General features: G+C 52.5%; 1 protein-coding gene across 1 annotated transcript in view; it reads right to left on the bottom strand.

Moving 5' to 3' along the window:
• TUBGCP6 (tubulin gamma complex component 6) overlaps positions 1-18,889 on the bottom strand; it is a 728,796-nt gene that overhangs the window by 192,641 nt on the left and 517,266 nt on the right. The window contains exon 19 of the mRNA XM_069627853.1: positions 9,745-9,940. Within this exon, the coding sequence (XP_069483954.1) occupies positions 9,745-9,940 (196 nt within the window). The remainder of the gene's footprint in view (positions 1-9,744; positions 9,941-18,889) is intronic.

The following is an 18,889-nucleotide window of genomic DNA, read 5'->3' as shown; positions in this document are numbered from 1 at the left end:
CTGGCATGGATTCACATGCTCATGAATATTCCCCGTCGTCAGGCTGGGAATCCTCGGTAAAGAAAAAACCAGTATCAGTTTCGTTTCTGATCTGTCTTTCGTAGTAATAACCAATCACTGGTCTCTGCGTCATACTGACCACAGCCAATGACTGCTCTCTACCTAAGCACCGCCTCTGGCAGCCATCTTCAGATTTGGAAGCACGTGAAGTGGCAGTATGACCAAGTGAAGAGCCGCAGAGGGGTAGGTGGGAGGGTTCGCATGTGAATCCATGCCAGACCCATGCTGGAGAACAACAGTTACAGGTAAGTAACTTGGTTCCTTCTCCAGCATGGGGTCTGGCATGGATTCACATGCTCATGAATAAAGAATACATAGCAGTACACACATGCACAACCACGGGAGGTGGCAAAGGCTCAACATTAAGCATTACATCAAACTCAACATTAAGCATCTTACCTCCTCACCAGGCTCACCTCAGGCGAACAGGTTGCGCAGCACTGCTTGGCCGACCCTGGACTCCTCCCTGGAATCCCGATCGATGCAGTAGAATTTTGTGAAGGTGTGCGTCGACCTCCACGTAGCAGCCCTGCATATGTCCAGCAGGGGCACACCAGAAAGGAACGCTGTGGTAGCTGCGATCGCTCTGGTGGAATGGGCTCTCGGACGGCCAGGCAGCGGTCGGTTTTCCAACCGATGACAGTACATGATACAGCCGGAGAGCCATCTGGAAATGGAAGCCTTCGAGAGAGCCTTCCCCTGATTGACAGGTCCAAAATTCACAAAGAGTTGTGACGTCTTCCGAAAACACTTCGTGCGGTCCACGTAGAACTTAAGCGCTCTAGCCACATCCAGCGAGTGCAAAGTCCTCTCAGCCGGCGACGAAGGCGACGGGAAGAACACAGGCAACACCAAGGGTTCGTTGAGATGGAAGTCCGACGGTGCCTTGGGCATGAAGGAGGGGTGCGTCCTGAGCACTACCCTCGTGTCGTGAAAAGTCAAGTACGGGGCCTTGCAGGAAAGGGCCTGGATCTCTCCCACCCGTCGTGCGGAGGTGATGGCCACAAGAAACGCTGTTTTCCACGACAGAAACTTCAACGGGGCCGAGTGCAGAGGCTCGAACGGAGGTCTCATGAGCTTGGTCAGCACCACGTTGAGCTCCCACGCCGGGGCCGGCGCCTTCACCGGTGGGAACGATCTGAACAGTCCCTTCATGAACTCTTTCACCAGACGATGAGACCACAAGGACGTCCGGCCCGTGGTTCTGGTGTATCGGGAGATCGCAGCAAGATGAATCTTGATGGACGCGTGGGCCAGTCCAGCTTTGGCCAGCGTCAGCAGGTACGGCAGTACTTGGGGAGCCGTAATCCGTAGAGGGTTAATCTTCTGTGCGTGGCACCAGACAGAGAACCTCTTCCATTTGTGTCCGTAGCATTTAAGAGTCGAGGACGCCCTGGCCTTTGCAAGAACCTCTCTGCAGTCGGCCGGTATGTCGTATCCTCCAAACTCTAGCGCTGCAGGAGCCAGGCCTGCAAGTTCAGCGATTTCGGGTCGTGGTGGAGGATGGCGCCTCCTTCCCTGGAGAGTAGATCCGCGTCCACCGGCAGCTTGATTGGCGGGGACCCTGACAAGTCCAGAAGGTCCGGGAATCATATCTGCCTCGGCCACGCAGGTGCGACGAGGATCATCCTGCACCGCGACCTCTTGAGCTGGTTGACGAGCCGGATTAGCAGTGGCAAAGGAGGGAACGCGTAGAGGAACAGGCCCTCCCAGGGGAACGAGAAGGCATCGCCCATGCTCCTCGCCTGGGGAAACCTGCTGGCGAACCTCCCGCACTTGGAGTTCGTCGCCGTCGCGAACAGGTCGATCTGGGGTGTGCCCCACCGTCGGAAGAGGCGATCCACTAGATCCTGCCGTAGTTCCCACTCGTGGCACGAGCGCAGCTCCCTGCTGAGTGAGTCGGCGATGGTGTTTTTTATCCCTGCCAGATGAAACGGCACCAGAAACATCCTTTGGGCGACGGCCCAATGCCACAGGTCCTGCGCCTCCTTGGACAGCGCTGGAGACCTGGTTCCGCCCTGTTTCCTGATGTAAAACATGGTGGTGGTGTTGTCGGTGAAGATCCTCACCACCTTGCCCTTGAGGGACGGAAGGAAGGACCTGAGGGCCCAGAACACTGCACGGAGCTCCAGGACGTTGATATGGAGGGACTTCTCCGTCGGGAGCCAAAGGCCTCTCGCGTGCAGATTTTCGGTGTGCGCTCCCCACCCTTCCAGGGAGGCACCCGTGGTCACTGTCTCCTGGTGGTCTGAGGTCTGGAAGTCCATGCCCGCCGTCAGATGCGCGCGGTTGCCCCACCACCGGACCGCTCGGCGGAAACTCTCGTCGAGTGTGATCCTCTCCTCGAAGCCGCCCGTCGTTTGGATCCAGCGCGCGTCCAGGAACTCCTGCAACGGGCGCATCCGGAGCCTGCACATGGGAATGAGGTAGATGCAAGAAGACATCATTCCGAGGAGGGACTTGATGGACCTCACCTTGGCCCCGTCGGAAACCAACATCCGCTGTACCTTGCCCAGAATGGACCTGGTCCTTTCCTCCGACAGGGAGGCCAGAAGGGACACTGTGTCGAGCTTCGCTCCCAGAAACAGTGCGTTTTGCGCGGGTACCAGGTGGGACTTGGCGTAGTTCACGGAGAATCCCAGGTCCGTGAGAAGTTGGACGGTCCTTGCCGTGTGATCCACGGCGAGCTCCCTCGTCTTGGCTCGGATGAGCCAGTCGTCCAGGTAGGGGTAGACGTGGATCCCCTCGCGGCGCAGCTGCGCCGCCACCGGTGCAAGGCACTTGGTGAATACCCTGGGTGCCGACCGTAGTCCGAAGGGGAGGGCTTTGAACTGGTAGTGACGCCCTTGGACCACAAACCTGAGGAATTTTCGGTGCCCCTTTAGGATGGGAATATGGAAGTAGGCATCCTCCAAATCCAACGACGACAGGAAGTCTCCTTCCTCCAGCTGCCCCAGGACGTGCTGGAGGGTGACCATCCGGAACTTCTGCGCCTTGATGAACTTGTTCAGACGTCGCAGGTCTAGGATGGGGCGCCATCCTCCCGTCTTCTTCTTCACAAGGAAGTATCTCGAGTAAACTCCGGAGCCCCGAAGCCTCTTTGGGACGAGTTCGATGACGCCCTTCCTGAGCATCGCCTTTACCTCCAGGAGAAGCTGAGGGACGTGAAGCTCTTTCCTGGCCACGGGGGGGACGCGCGGGCACCTTCTTTGAAACTCGAGCGCGTGGCCCCGGGCTAAGGCGTCCAGCACCCAACGGTCGGTGGAGATGGACTCCCACACGCTGACGAAGCTCGCCAGCCGGCCTCCCACCGGGGTGCTTCGGTGGGGGCCCGACCCCACGGCCGGTTCAATCCTGTTTCGACGAGGCTTTGCCGCCTTGACCTCCTTGGCGACGACGGCGGGGTCCGCCAGACTTGCCTCGTCCTCTGTAGGCCTCCTGAGACGACGAGCGGGCCGCTTGACGGTAGGTGGAGAAACCGCCGCCGGAACCTTTGGAGGCGCCCTTGCCTCCGCTGCTCCGAAAGGGCGTCCATCGTTGCTGCAGAACCCCAAGGGCCCGGGCCGTCTCAGTGTCCGCTTTAATGGCCTGAAGGGAATCGTCCACTGTTTTCCCAAACAGGTTGTTCCCATCGAACGGCATGTCCAGGACTCTGGTCTGTACGTCTTGACGGAAGTCCGTAGCCTTGAGCCATCCACGCCGCCTAAGGCAAACGCCGTTGCCCAACTGGCGAAACCCAGTGTCGGCGATGTCCGTCGCAATAGTGATGGCGTGGTCCAACGCCACCTCGCCTTCCTGTAGGATCTCCAGGGCATCCGCCCTCTTGTCGTTCGGTAGGAAGTCCAGCAGGGGAGCCGGTTTGTACCATAGCTCCCTGTCGTAGCGGGCCACGATAGCCAAGGCGTTGGCCGCTTTAATCGTCGTCGCTGCAGACGAGATGACCCTGCGTCCCATAGCGTCCAATTTCTTTCCCTCGCCGTCCGGTGGGGAAGCCGATGTGGAGGCCGCACCCCCCCCGCTTTCTTCCTGGCCGCCGCGGAGACGACGGATTCCGGGGTAGGCTGCGCCCGGAGGCACAGGGGGGCCGCGTCCGGGACCCGGTACTTCTTCTCGTACCGGTCTCTTCTAGCTGGCGTCGTGGAAGGGTTCTTGAGGAGGGCGAGGCCCTCATCCCAAATGTCGTCCAGTAGAGGCACCGCGAGGACCGTCTTCCTCTTGGCCTCGCGCCGTTGATAAAGGAATCCTTCCTTTTTCTTCTCCTCAGGGCAGAGTTGGAAAAGCTCGGATGCCCTGGCGATCATGGAGTGGAACGATCCAATCTCGTCGGGCGGAGAAGCCCTGGTGGGAGGTGACGACGGTAGATCCTCGTCGTATACCTCGTCGTCCGTACCCGTCGCTGCCGTGTCAGTCCCCGTATCATCCCCTCGGGTGGACGGGGAGGAGGGCTGGACGGGGCGCGACGGCTGAAAAGGAGGTGGAGGGTGAATCCTTCTTTTCTTGGGCGGGGGAGCACCAGAAGGTCCCGGTTCAGGATCCCCCGACGGGAAAGGTTCCTCCGTCGGCAACGGTAGTCTCGTCCTTATCTCTGAACATAAGGACTGTATAGCCAACAAAATGGCCGCCGAGTTGTCTTGCGGCACTGGCAGAGGGGAATCCGACGGGCGATCAGGGGCCCCGTCGGCACCCTCGACGATGTCGTCATCACCTGCGTCGGGATCCATCCCGACGGGCCGGTCTTCTTCCACGCCAAGGCCGTGGCTTAAGACCTCAATCAACTCTTCCTCTGAGGTTGAGGCCGAATCTACGACGACGCCCTGCCCCCCCTTTTTCTTCCCCGCCAGGGGTTTCACGGGGGTCCTATCGATGGGCACAAAAGAGGACTCCCTCCGAGGTGGCAGGGAGACTCTGAGCCCCGAGGTCGCCACCACTGGTGTAGCCTCCACAGGCTGAGCCAGGGCCGCCGCGACAGTATCGATGGAGGGCTTGGCCGGATGGATTAAGGCCTTCACCACCTTAGGTGCGCTCACCGCCTTATCCTTGAGGGGGGGGACACTGCCTCGCTCCCCCTCCGATGGGGCCTTCGAGCTCGACCGGGGCCTCTCCAGGAGCTTCGCCGGGTGCTCGCCCTTCCTCTTACCCGACCCAGAGCGTTGGCTCGTGGCTGAAGGTGCCGGGGAGGGTGCGCCCTGCCTGGCGCCCGTAGAGCCCGACCGTTCGGCGCTCCCGGTGCCAGCGGACTCGCGGTGCTTGGCCTTGTGTTGGACCCCCGTCGCCGGGGCGTCCTCAAAGGTCTTAGAAGACCGCTCGGATTTCTTCCTCTTCTTCTCGCCTGACGGGCTCTTCCCTTCCAGCCAGTTGGCGAGACGTTGATGGCGGTCCTTCATGGTCCGCTCCGACATGTTGCCGCAAAACGCACAGTCCTTCTCCACGTGCGTCTTGTCCTCATGTAAGCAGTAGAGACAAAAGGAGTGTTCGTCCTCCTTAAAGACGTTCTGCAGCTGGCATCCAGGGCAGATCCTGAACAGCTTTCCGGGCGTCGAGCTTCCCTTCTCCTGGGCCATGTCCGGGCCTGAGAAACTTCTGGAGTCCTCCAAAAGCGTAGCTCGACAAAATCTTCACCCTTGAGGGGCGCAGACGAATCCGACACGGGTCCCTGTTGATCGGATGGAGAGTCGGTGGAGCTTGAGGCTCTTTTGACCGAAAAAACGAAGTTTTTTGAGAAAAAACGTGAAAAAATAGCACTAACGCTCGGGAGCAATAGCACGAGGATCCCAACACATGAACGTGCGGTAAAAATCTGAAGATGGCTGCCAGAGGCGGTGCTTAGGTAGAGGGCAGTCATTGGCTGTGGTCAGTATGACGCAGAGACCAGTGATTGGTTATTACTACGAAAGACAGATCAGAAACTAAACTGATACTGGTTTTTTCTTTACCGAGGATTCCCAGCCTGACGACGGGGAATATTCATGAGCATGTGAATCCATGCCAGACCCCATGCTGGAGAAACAAACCCATATGGATCCTTCTCAACCTTTCTTGAGGTGATATGGGTCCACGAAAGTCTCCAATTTGGATGGGTTCAGGTTCTGGGGCTGGGCTTGGGTTTGCGTCCATTCTGGCTGTCCTCTCAAAGGACGTCTTGGGTGGGTTTCCCTTGGATTTCTTCTTTTCAGCCTTCCTTTCCTGGATGCGAAAGTCTATTTGCAAGGCCAGGTCCATTAGTGCTTGGAATGAATTTGGTCGAGCCACCCTGGCCAGTTCATCCTTATTCTCATCGTTCAGCCCTCTCCTGAACAGGGTAAAACTAGCCTCAGAGGACCAGTCTGCTTCCTTAGCCAATTGTTTAAATCTGGTCACATAAGTGAGCATATCTTGGGAGCCCTGTTGAAAGTCCAGCAAGCGTTCTTGGGCAGTATAGACCTGCTCTGGACGGTCAAACATGCCTTTAAGGGCCTGTATGAACCCATCATAGTCATCTAGGAGGGCATCGCCGGAGTTAACAAGGGGTGTTGCCCAAGTTAAGGTGTTGCCAGAAAGGTGGGATATGATGAAACCCACCTTAGCCCTAGGAATCGAGAAATAATAGGGGTTAAAGGTAAAGTGGACCAGGCATGAATCCAGGAATCCGCAAAGTGTTTTTGCCGAACCATCATACTTGTCAACAATACCGCCCAACAGGGCACGCTCCTTTGTAGCAGAATCCCGGGATAAGACCAATTGTTTGAGCGCAGCGTTTTCCGCTTTAAGATTTTGGACCTCGGTTGATAATTCTTGCATGCGTCGCATTAAGTCCTGCACGGCGGCTTCCATCTCGTTTTTAGGTTCGATCGGGTGGCGTCTCAAACTGTCAAGGAGTTCCCCCCTTCTCACCTGGGTCCGGTGCTTGCCGGTGTCTTCGATCGCTGCCTTCTTGCGAATGCTCCTGGTCTCGAAAAGTGCTGCTCGAGTCTCGTCTGGTTCCAGGTTGCGTTTAGTTCCGGGAACGCAGAGTCCGGGAATCCGGGAGTCTTGGAAAAGCTAGTAATGCTCGGAATCAGGAAGGGGGAAGGGTCAGGAGCGGGTAATAGCACTGGGACAAAGGAAACAATATCGCGAGCTACGAACACACGTCTGAGGCTACTCTGCAATAGCATTGAGACGCGCGGAGCCGCGGAAGGCGTGGTCTATAAATAGATCCCGCCGCGTTCAGCGCATGGAGCGAGCAAGGGCTTCAGCTCTGGACGGCCATGTTGGAAGTAGTACGGAATGTAAGCCCCGTTGAGACAAGGACCAGGAGGTCCAAAAGGGGCATGATCTGAAGTTCATGACAGCCGTGCTAAGCCTTAGGAATAGTCCCCGAGCAGCTCTCCAGTGGGATACCCCGACAGAAGTGTCGCTGTTCTGTGTTTTCGTCTCTAACTTCGGTTGTTGCCAGCCCATGCCATAAGTTGCCTTGCCTTGCTGCCAAGTTTCAGCTTCCCAACATCAAGGGATCCTGTTCTGAAAAGCCTGCTTCCACCGCGACAGGAGAGACACCTGCTGACTCCTGTGTTGTTGTGACTGCCGCTGCAACCAGCTTTCTCCCATCTGGAATAGTGTCCAGAAGAGGGCTGCATCAGTGCCTGCTGTATTTCGTCGTCACAAAGGGTTGCACTGAGCTCCTGGACCCGGTCAGAAGAATCATTGCACCCAGAGCTCCTGGATCAATGACAGGAAAACCTGCCTTCTAGACAACCTACCTAGTCACTTGAGAAAATCGGAATCAGGGGGGCGAGTACTCGCATAGCGTTCAGCCGCTCCCATCGCCTCTGTAATAAACCTTAGAATAAACCTTGGTTTATTCCATTCCACCGCTTTTTCATAGTTTAATCCAAAAGCTGTTCTAAAAGACAGGAAAAGAATCTTACTTGACTCTAATCTTGTTGACAAGTCTTCTAGAAAGGTTTTCACCACCACAAGCACTCTTCCTACAACTATCCCGTCTCCTAAGCAGAAGTTTGTGACTTTTGGCCACAAGGTTCCATTCAACATAGGGATTGGACTTATAAAGTTTGGGCATCACTCTTGAGAACTGGTTTTACTTACTGCATCATTACTTTCCTTCTTTCAGTTGAATAAGTTATTGTATTTATTTCTACAAACCTAAGGTGACTGTATAAAATGTATATATATTTACTGCAGATTCACTTACCTACCCACATTCTTCAAACACCCAGTGAGCCTTTGGTCCCATGGGAAACATGGAAGGATGACTTTATTGATTACATAACTGCCATTCATGGCCCAAATTTTAATATGGAGAGGCAAAGAGCTCTTCTAATGCATTGCCTGGGCTACGAGGGCAGGAGAATCTTAAAAGGTCTTCCCGACTTGGCCACAAAGCCCCAGATGGCTGGCAAGGGTGTGGATTTACCGTATGCATATGATGTCATTCTTAATCATTTAGACAGACATTAGGGATGAGTCAATTCAAGCATTCATTACAGCACTTGGGGAGCTTGCCATCACCTGTAATTTTGGCCCATCCTATGATGAGTGCCGTTGTGATCAATATATGTTAAAAGTCAAAGAGAGTAAGATAAGAGCAGAAATCTGGGCAAGAGGTGACCCTACTTTAGATGATGTCTTAGAGATTGCAAAGAGGGTGGAACATGTTAGCATGTGTCAAAGACTTGGAATTGAAAGAACCCAAAGATGCTGTTCGTCTGCTGTCCTCTCAAAAACCCAAGAAGCATGTAAAGAGGTGAAAAGGGATGAACGAGAGACAAAGGGTGAACAAAAGATTTCCTGCAGCAAACAATCAACCTCTTCGAGCACCAGAAAATCTTTCAGAAGTGGTCGTTGCACTCACTTAGCCAACAATCCTATATGTCCAGCACACAAAGGGCAGCGTGGGAAATGTGGTAAGAAGGGTAATTTCCCAAAGTGTTGTCAAAACAGGTTTCTAAAAGTGAGAGTATGTCCTGCAATTGTTTGTAATAGACACAAACTACTTTTTCCCAGCTGACATAAACTGGCTAACAGATGACCACAATTATGGTCTCATTCCGCCAGCGGCTCATGAAGCTCTCTGTGGAGGGAGCTGCTTTTTCCCCTTTTAAACTCTGTAAGGATGGTTAGATAGTCTCGGGACCCTGCAAGGGGGTCAGAGTGGGGTCTCCGATGAGCACATTTCTCTAATCATGCAATTGGCTTGTGGTAATCTGCAAGGTGCAAGCCCATGAGCAGTTTCCTTCCTTCTCTGATTATCTGTTTTTCCCACCATGATGCTTGTGCTTCCCACCAACTCTGCGATTGTCCAACAGTATGACTGGTCACATACACGAGGCTGGGGCTGGAGTTGGGGCCGAGAGGTTCCCCTACATACATCCTCTTGTGCCCGAATAACAAAGAGTTTGATGGTCTGTGGTCCTCAAGGACATTCCACTCCCAGCTTAAAGAATGTTACTTTGTCAAAGAGACCAGTGCTTTCATTTCTTGCAAGGAAAGTGGAAATTAAGCATGTGGCATCACAACATGGATTCCCCACAAGGAATCCCGGATAAATGAAACATGAGGGTAACATATGAATTGAGGGCACTGCACACTTTGGCAATCTATCAAGAGAACGTAACACAAGGGAAACCTTAGTTTGTAGGTAACCTGTGTTGTTCACATGCTGCGCAATGACCAATGACGTTGGTTAAATAGAAAGATACTACTTACACATCAAATCAAATTGGTCCTGATACTTTTCAAGAGAATATTTGTCTGCCAGGGCTTCCAGGTACTTTTGCTCTTTTTTGCAACCTGCATCAATACCATCTATCTTCGCAGTTTTAGGTGAGCTGTCATTGTCAGTAGCTTGCAGGTTGTCAGTCAGCAATGTTTCCCCTGGATGAAGATTCTGAGGTTCACCTTTCTATGGGAAAAGCAAATATATTGCTTATTGATGTGAGTATATACATGTTCAAACTCCTTCAGACAAAGCAATCTTAATGGTTACTGGGTAGAACAAAAAGTTATAATTTATACCATTTTATTAAACATCAGATTCCAACACACACATTTAAATCTGGCTTATTGTTTTCCACGTCTGTGTGCAGACAACAAGGCACTACATAAAAAGAAATTCTATTTGCATGAAACACTGGACCGCACCACTTTATTCTTCATATTGGGTGTCACAGCTTTGAATCTTTCTCTGGCATTGATAAACGCAAAGTACATCACATTCTGCAATCATCCCATGGATGCTTCGTGCCTATTAGTTAAGTGTTAGGAAATACTTTCTTTTTGCTGCTTTCCTCCCATACGCATCTATGGGACACCCTTTCCTTTTGCATTGTTTGGACTCCTAACCTGACTTTCTGCAGACAAGTAAAGCCTTCTGCTTTAACTCCCTTGGCTTTTTGCTCATTCTTATGGGGAAACTGATCAGCCCAAGACTATCAGTCCCGAGATATGTGACGAATCTAGGGAATTTGTCCCTTCTCTTCAAGGGGGAGCCAGCCCATTTGGGACTAGGGAGGTTAGCGGGCTACGCCATATACTGCTGAGGGGACAGGGCAAGCAGGATCTCACTGATGGTGACCCCCCCATTAGGGGGCAAGGATTCCCCAGGAGAAAAGTCTGTAACATCTCCCTTAACACAAGAGTACCAATTGTTTGTTGGATACATAGGGGCTGAAACGTTAATAATGGACAGGGGCCTTGCTGCTGACCCCACGCTGTTGACCTTAATTCCAGTAACACGGAACCAATGGTGGTACATCTCTCATGTCAGGGAGGAACGTAAAAGGGTAGTGACCCATATTTGTATTTGTTTTATTTGTATAGCGCAAACCAGGCCCGGAGGCTACCGGGCGCATATCTTGAAAGCAATCGTTACATAAGTTGCATACAGTGATTACATGACAATCAATACATATAGCAAAGAAGGCATAGGTAAGTAGTACAACGATACAAGATTTGTCGGTTACAACCAAACAAAGGTTATCGCATCACGTTTCAGAGTGTAGCTTGGGCATTGGAGGAGACAAGCCAACATTTGGCTCTGTGTTTGAATAGGTTGAAGGAGGGAAGGTTTCTGATAGTCAAGGGGACAGTGTTCCACACTTTAGCTGCCAGGACTGGGAAGCTAGATCCACCAGCTGTTTGGAGCTTGTATCTCGGTATCAGTAGGCTCTGGTTCAGAGTAGATCTAAGTGAGCGAACTGGGGTGTACAGCGAGAATCGTGAGGAGAGATAAGTGGGGGCCAGGTTATTCATACATTTGTAGGTTAGGGCGAGCGATTTTAGTGAGATCCTTTGGGTGACTGACAACCAATGAAGGCTCTTCCTGGTATCCGAAATGTGTGCCGATCTGGGGATGTTGAGGGCTGCCCTGATGGCGCTATTTTGTATGATCTGGAGCTTGTCTAGGTTACCCTGATTAGTGCCCTGGTACAGTGCATTACAATAGTCCAGTTTGGACATGACCAGGGTCCTAGCAAGGGTAGTACAGTTGTGCGTGGAAAGAAAAGGGCGACATGCTGTGATCAACTTGCAGGTATAAGCGGCGGCCGCCGCAACTGCATTGGTTTGTCTGTGAAGGGAGAGGGTGGAATCGAGGTAGATTCCAAGCGTTTTGGTATCTTTGGAGACTTTTATTAGGTTTCCATCGATGTTAAAGGAACTGAATATAGGGTTCAACTTGTTTAGTCTTTGCTGAGTACCTAGGATGAGGAGCGCTGTCTTGTCATCATTGAGACAAAGCTCATGTTGGGCCATCCATGTTTGAATGACATGGTAAACGTCATTTAAGGCTTTAGAATCTACTGTGTAATCACCCGTGATGGGGATGAGTATCTGGGTGTCATCAGCATAATTCGTGTAGGTGACACCCAGAGAGTCAAGCACATCAAATAAGGGTTTAGTAAATACATTGTAGAGGGTAGGGGATACACACGATCCTTGGGGGACACCGCAGGGGACTGGTGCAGGGTCAGCAGCGGAGGTGGGCGAGAATACCCTCATCTGTCTGTTATCCAGGAAGGATTGAATCCAGTTTGTGGCCGTATCGGACAAAAATGAGCTGCAGTTTTTAGATGGTGACAGAGGATTTGGTGATTAACCAAATCAAAGGCCGCAGATAAGTCCAATAGTAGTAACATGGCTAGTTTACCTTTGTCTTTGAGATCCTCAATTTGGGTTTTGAGATCGAGGAGGGCTGTCTCCGTACCGTGCTTAGGTCTGAAGCCAGATTGACTCGTGCCTAATAGGTTGTTTGATTCCAGATAGTTCTGTATCTGTAGATAGGCTGCTCTATCCAAGATTTTTTGCAGAAATGGGACTGTTGTGATGGGCCTGTAATTGGTTGGAACCTCCGGGTCTAAGGTGGGTTTTTTTAGGAGAGGGATGACCCAAGTATCCTTCAGGTTATTGGGGACCACTCCCGATTGAAAGGAGGCGTTGATAAAAGTGGTGATAAAAGGGGCGAGGTCATGAGCCGAATCCTTGATGATCGGGGCTGGACAGGCATCCCCTTGGCAGTTTGAAGGTTTTAGGTTACAGATGATTTTTTCAACCTCCAGAACAGTGAGTGGTGTGAAGCTGAACGGCACCGGGGAGTCAGGGGTAATTATTTTAGGTGGCCTGGTATTACTAAATATAGGGGTGTGGAGGGTATTTTGTTTGGCGTTGATTTTGGATTGCAAGGTAGATATTTTATTAAGAAGGGCATTTTGTATATTGTTGCACCAGGTGCTGTTCTTGGTGCACGTGTCCGGGGCAGGTGAGGGAGATTCTAGCTCTCTGAGGATTTTAAATAATTCTCTAGTGTTCGATTCTGCCTGGGCTATGCGTGAATTGTAAGTCTCCTTTTTGGCTTGTAATATGGCCTCCTTATAGTTAAGAGAGGTGATCAAAAGAGAGGCTTTATTAGTTGGGCTCGGGTGACTTTTCCAAAGTGCTTCGGCCTTGCGCTTTTCTTTGCGCAGCGCGTTGAGCTGCGGGGTGAACCAAGAGTTCAGGTGGGACTGTTGTTTGGCCTTGCAGATCTTTAGTGGAGCTATGCTCTCAATGGCATTGGTCATTAGGCTGTTAAAAGTGTCTACTAAAACAATAGGGTCCTTGTCCTTGTGCTGTGAGGCAAAAGTGTTTAAGCAAGGGAGGATAAGGGGAAGCAGTTTCTCCCTGGTGATATCTTTTTTATTTCTATGCCTAGGACGAGACAGCCAGCCTGAGCAACGCTGTGCACATTAAATGCCTGCACTGTGGAGCTGAACCAATCCAGTGTGGAGGCCGGATACATTGAATACACAGTGCGTAGCGGAATCCCAGAGCCCGCAGAATGCTGCCAAGTCCAGAAGGGCTGAGAGCCCAACACACGCAGATTCTCGTAAGTGGAAGACCGAACCGCTGCAGACGCAGTGCAGTGGTGTTCAAAAGCAACTACACCAAGACGACGATCCATTGCAGGAGTGCTGACGACTAAGGAAGCACAGTGCCGCAGATAACGGAGCAACTGCCTCCCCGGATGAGCAATGCCACTGAAATCCAGGTACGCAGCTGACACAGAGAAAAGGGAGGTAGCTTCTGGAGTATGCCAAGGGTGCGTTGTAGCCCCTGTGCTATTTGCTCTATAGATTAATGGCCCATACAAGGCACTGGTTAAGACAAAGGCTGATTTTCCTAAGATGGGTGCATTGCCGCTCCCTGTATTTGCATATGCAGGCAACACAGTTCCTGATAGCCCGCACCCCAAATGCCCTGCAACATCCAATAGACACCTACACTGCTTTTATGTCTGACCTAAAACTATCAGCAAATACTAAAAAATCAGGAGTGATGTATGTTCTAACAGTGGAAGGAGGAGGATAAAAATGTGAAAAATGTTGAGCAATGGTGAAATCATCCCATATGTGGAAAAATGTGATTACCTGGGCATCACCTTCAGTGGAAATTGGCAGGGGGCATTACACATAGAGAAGCAGACTCTTAAAATGGGACAGGCCTTGGCCGGTCTGTCTCGCTTCCAGAATATATGCCAGGGTCAGCAAATTAGTCTTATTTTGGAAGTTTATAGAGCACAGATCAAGGCTGCAATGAACTATGGTGTGGCTCTGTGGGGTAACGAAAAAACCTCTCATATTGAAGTAATAGAGAATACTTTCTTTAAAAAACTTCTGGGTCTTCCCTTTGTGTATTCCCTATTCACCATAATAAGGTGTCCTCTCAAAATCCTTCCCACAGAGCCGATTTTGGAAATCCATTATAACACTTGAGTGGACAAACAAAGTGTCGGGTGGACAGGGTCTTGTGAATGCGCTGGCCAGCGGGTCTTACTCTGAGGTACTTGTAGCAAAGTCTCATCTGTACTGCTGAAACCCAAATTCCAGCTCCAAATAATACAATAAGAAACCTCAGGCAGCAAAGGTTGAGTCAGGATTTCGTTCCATACAGTTGTGCAGAAACAGAAAGGAAAACTGACATACATCCAACCACAACATTGGGGCCCCAGAGCACAGACATCTCTGGGTTTTCATAGAGCTTTACACAATGAGCCTTATACAAAAGAGTCGATATAATCTAGTTAGTTGGTTCCATTAACAGTGAACTTAAAAACCTGATCATGTGGCTAGTGCTAACGTGACCCCTATTCCAGTACTTCAGCAGCTAAACACGCATTAAAGGGGCGTTTTTGGGGGTGGCGCTGTTGAGCAGCACAAGATGGCTGCTTAGTTTCTGAGCTGCGTGGGGCTCCGGCCGAAATCCGCCATCAACTGCGGCGATATTTCACTTTGCAGCCCAATGCTTTGTGGATCTGCTACCAAGTTCTTTCTACATGCCCTGCAGCAATCCCTGCCTGAATCAGTCCCGAGAGGCCCGTGAACTGGGCTTTGTGGCCTGCTGACTGTCGGCTGGCAGGGCCTTCGCCCGTGTCCGGCGCCCGCCTCCTCCTCCCTGCCAGATCCCATGGTGGCGGTCGGTGGCCGCTGAGCGGGGTGCCCTGACCCTCATCTGAAGGCCTCCGGTGCACGGCCTGAGTGGGACTCCCCCGAGGAGAGTCTCCCAACTTTAGCCGCGGCAGCCCCTCCTTTGAGTGCGCTACCCCGCGGGCAGCTGTTGCGGGGGCCTGGGCCGTAGCGCGCCCCCGCCTTTCTCCCCCTTTGCCTCGCACCGGCGCTGGAGAGCTCATTTTACCCCCCCCCTGGGGGGAAACTATACGAGCAGCTGATACTCCCCGAGGTGCGTTATCGCACGGGTGGCCGCTGCGGGGACCAGCGCTGGAGCGCGCCCCCACTTCCCTTCCTCACATCAGCGCAGGAGCGCTCGCCTTGCACGGACTTCGCCGACGGCCGCGGCCGCCACCTCCCAGTAGAGCCCCATCGCGCAGGCTGCTGCTGCTGGAGCCTCCGCTGGAGTGCGCCCCACCTCTCCCCCTAACACCGGCGCCGGAGCGCTATCATTGCACCAGTGTGGGGCGGCTGGGCAGTAGCCTGGTTGCCCACTCGAATTCCACGATCCTACACGGGTGCACAGGTGAGGAGCGGGGGAAGGGGGTGACCTGGGCTGCAGCACTCGTGGCTCCTCTGGGCTGGCCATGTCTCCCTGCCTTGCTGCCTGTGGGACCCGGGGTCTCCTGCTCTGTGTTTGAAGGGGGCATCATATTTGGATGATCTGCACCTGCAGGGGGCCACAGAGGTACTTATTAGATGGACTCCTTTCCACCTGGTTGCTGCCTGTGGGACCCAGTCCCTCCTGCACTGCTCTTGAAGGGGACACCATATTGGATAATTTGCGCCGGCAGGGGGCCTCAGAGGTACTTATTTGATGGACTCCTGTTCACCTAATTTCGCTTGAGCTCCTGACTACGTTGGGGTTTCCCCCCTTGCACGAGATTTTTCCTCCCCATCTCACTGTAGGCGCCTAAATTCATCAGTACCCGCACAGAGCCCTCTGATTGTGGAGTGAAACTCACACAGCAAATGCTACATCTCTCTGCCAAGGGAATAACCTCCCTTATGGGCTATCAGCCTTCTCCTTTTGGCCCCTGAATAGTCTCCACTTCCTACCTTGCTGCAACCTCCCTGCCCTCTCGGCTGCCACAATCTGCCCTTATCACCGCCATAGGCGCAGTGGCTGACACCTCCCTTTGCCTCGTGTCCTGATCTCCCGCCTTCTTCTACTGGCTCCGACTGTGAGCACTGTCTCACCGGAATTACATCGGCAATGTCTAACAGATCCAGAGGGAACTCGAAAGGGGGAGCCATGGACAAATTTACCAAATCTGTCCCGCGGACGGACTGTGCCCACACTTCATCCCTACAGGAGGAACCGGAACCAGACCCTCACCCCTGCACAGCGGCCCCTGACCTAACCACACTTATGGAAACCATGGCTAAAAACTTCGCCTCATTCCACGAGAAACTGGATGACATTAACGCTAATGTGGCCTCCCTAAAAACACGAGTGGACCAGGCAGCTAGCAGGATCACCGACGCTGAGAGCAGAATCTCGACAAACGAGGATGACATTCAAGCCTTGCAGAACACAGTCACCTCCTTATCACGTGACATGAAAAGTGTGAAAGCAAAGTGCGACAACATAGAATCGCGCACTCGTAGCAATAACCTGCAAATTATCGGGGTCCCCGAAAACGCCCTGAAAGGGCGCATGGAGGACGCCACTGAAACCCTGCTCAGGGACCTCCTTGGCAATCCGGCCCTCTCACCCTACTTCACCGCGGAGCGCGCCCATCGAGCCTCTCACCGCGCCCCAAACCAGGTGACATTCCAAGGCCCATCATCGCCAGAATTCTAAACTACCGCGATAGAGACCTTATCCTCCGCCTAGCACGTGAGAAGGGGGATCTACGACTTGAGGCCAGTACCATCAGGATCTTCCCGGATTTTTCGATAGCTGTACAACAGGAGAGATGCCAATTCCTCGGGGTCAAGAAACTGCTCAGGGAGCGAAATGTCCCATATGCCATCTTGTTCCCTGTACGCCTCAAAATCACGTACAATGGCAAATTATATTTTTTCACTGTGCCTGATGAAGCAGTGAAATTCATTGAAGCGCACATCCCTCTACATGGTCCAGTTGGTGGCTGCGCCGAAGAAGACTGACCTAATGCACCATGCCCTAATGTGGCCCAATCAATCTATTCAGCAGATCCCTTCTTTCCTCATTAGTGTGAATGTGTCACTAGCAATACTGTACTGCAAGCTCAGCATACTCGGCCCCGCCTGCAGTCCTCTGGCCTCAGGTTCATCCTTGATACTCTGGACACAGATCAGGGTGTGTTTTCAGAACATGGAACAGCCCGTGACCCTCTGATACGTCCTGGTTCCCATCCTGCTTCCGGTGGACTGTCTACTTTGGGACCTGACATAAGATCCGCTTACCACAGAACCTGCCTCTGACGGCTTCCGCTGTCCTACATGATGCTTAAGCGGCCGTCCTCATGCCAACAGCGCACCCCACTGCAATTGCAATGTTTATGTTGGGTTAGGTGTTATTTATGGTTGGCCCCAGTTGGGCCATGGTAGGGGCATATTCCCGTTGGATAGTGTCCCTTGACATCAACTGGTGAGAGGGTGTTGATGTTGTTGTCCTTGTGAGACATGTTGGTATTTGTGGGTGGTGGGAGGGGGATAATACTGCCTGCTTGGACGGGGTGGTGCGGGAGGTGGGAGGGGTGGGTTTGATGTTCAATATGCAAAAAGGCAGAGGCAGTTTGGTGGTCCACAGTGCATCGGGGGGACAACACGGGGCGACCCTCGCCCTAGAGTCCGCTTACGACAGCAGTGGTGGGATGTTACCTAAATCATTGACATGCCTGTGACGTAATAACCTGGAATGTACGAGGCATGAGCAATTACACGGCTCGCAAAATTATCGCATATGCCACCAGACATGATTGTAAAATACTGCTCCTGCAGGAGACTCACTCAATGGGCCCTCTGATCAAGAGCTTTGCGCCATCATGGGGACCACACAGTATTTCACCTCATACTCCACGCGCGCTAGAGGGGTGGTAACGATGATTCATAAGTCACTTAAGTTTGTTCTCCACAAGAGCTATATTGATCCCGAGGGGAAATACATTGTATTATACTGCGCCATAGCCAACAGGGATTACTTCCTGGTAAATACCTACGGCCCCAATGTTGCCTCTCCCGATTTTGTGGACCAGGTAGTATCCATACTGTTAGGATACGTCGGGGTGCAGAACATTTGGGGGGGGGGGGACATGAACTTCATACTGGATACCGGGATAGACCGAACTGGCACTGCCCCTAGGTCCCTGTCTGGCGCAGCACGCAGATTGCTGTCCCACATCGGGACACTTGATATTCATGACGCTTGGAGGGCCTTACATCCGCAAGCACGCAAGTTCACCTATTACTCTTCAGTTCAAGACAGTTCCTCCAGGATCGACTTGGTCCTGCTGTCCGGCCCCTTGCTGGGCAGGGTGCTGGAAACGCGGATACTCGTGCGCACACTGTCCGATCATTCACCGGTCTTGATTGCCCTGGAATTGGGGATACCCGCCCCTACTGGTCTTGCGTGCCGATTCAAATCAGCCGCCCTGCGGGATATTGTATTCAAGGCAGATATCCTCACTGACATCCAGACTTACTTTGAACACAACATGCCCCAGTCCACCACCCTAGTGGACCGCTGGGATGCCTTCAAGGCATTTATCAGGGGGGCGTCCATCTCTAGGGAGTCTGGTGTCCTTAAAAACATAAGAGCCACCCTATCCCGCAGTGAAGCTAAATTACAGGACCTGGAACGAGGCCACCCGGCCTCGGTCGACCCAAGTGTCCTCTCCCAGATTAGTGACAAGCTCAAAACATTCAATGAACACGCCACCAGG

Source organism: Ambystoma mexicanum, chromosome 12, assembly GCF_040938575.1.
Source record: "Ambystoma mexicanum isolate Mex_15411 chromosome 12, UKY_AmexF1_1, whole genome shotgun sequence".
In the NCBI taxonomy this organism is placed as follows: domain Eukaryota; kingdom Metazoa; phylum Chordata; class Amphibia; order Caudata; family Ambystomatidae; genus Ambystoma; species Ambystoma mexicanum.
This window is presented reverse-complemented; position numbering and strand designations above follow the sequence as displayed.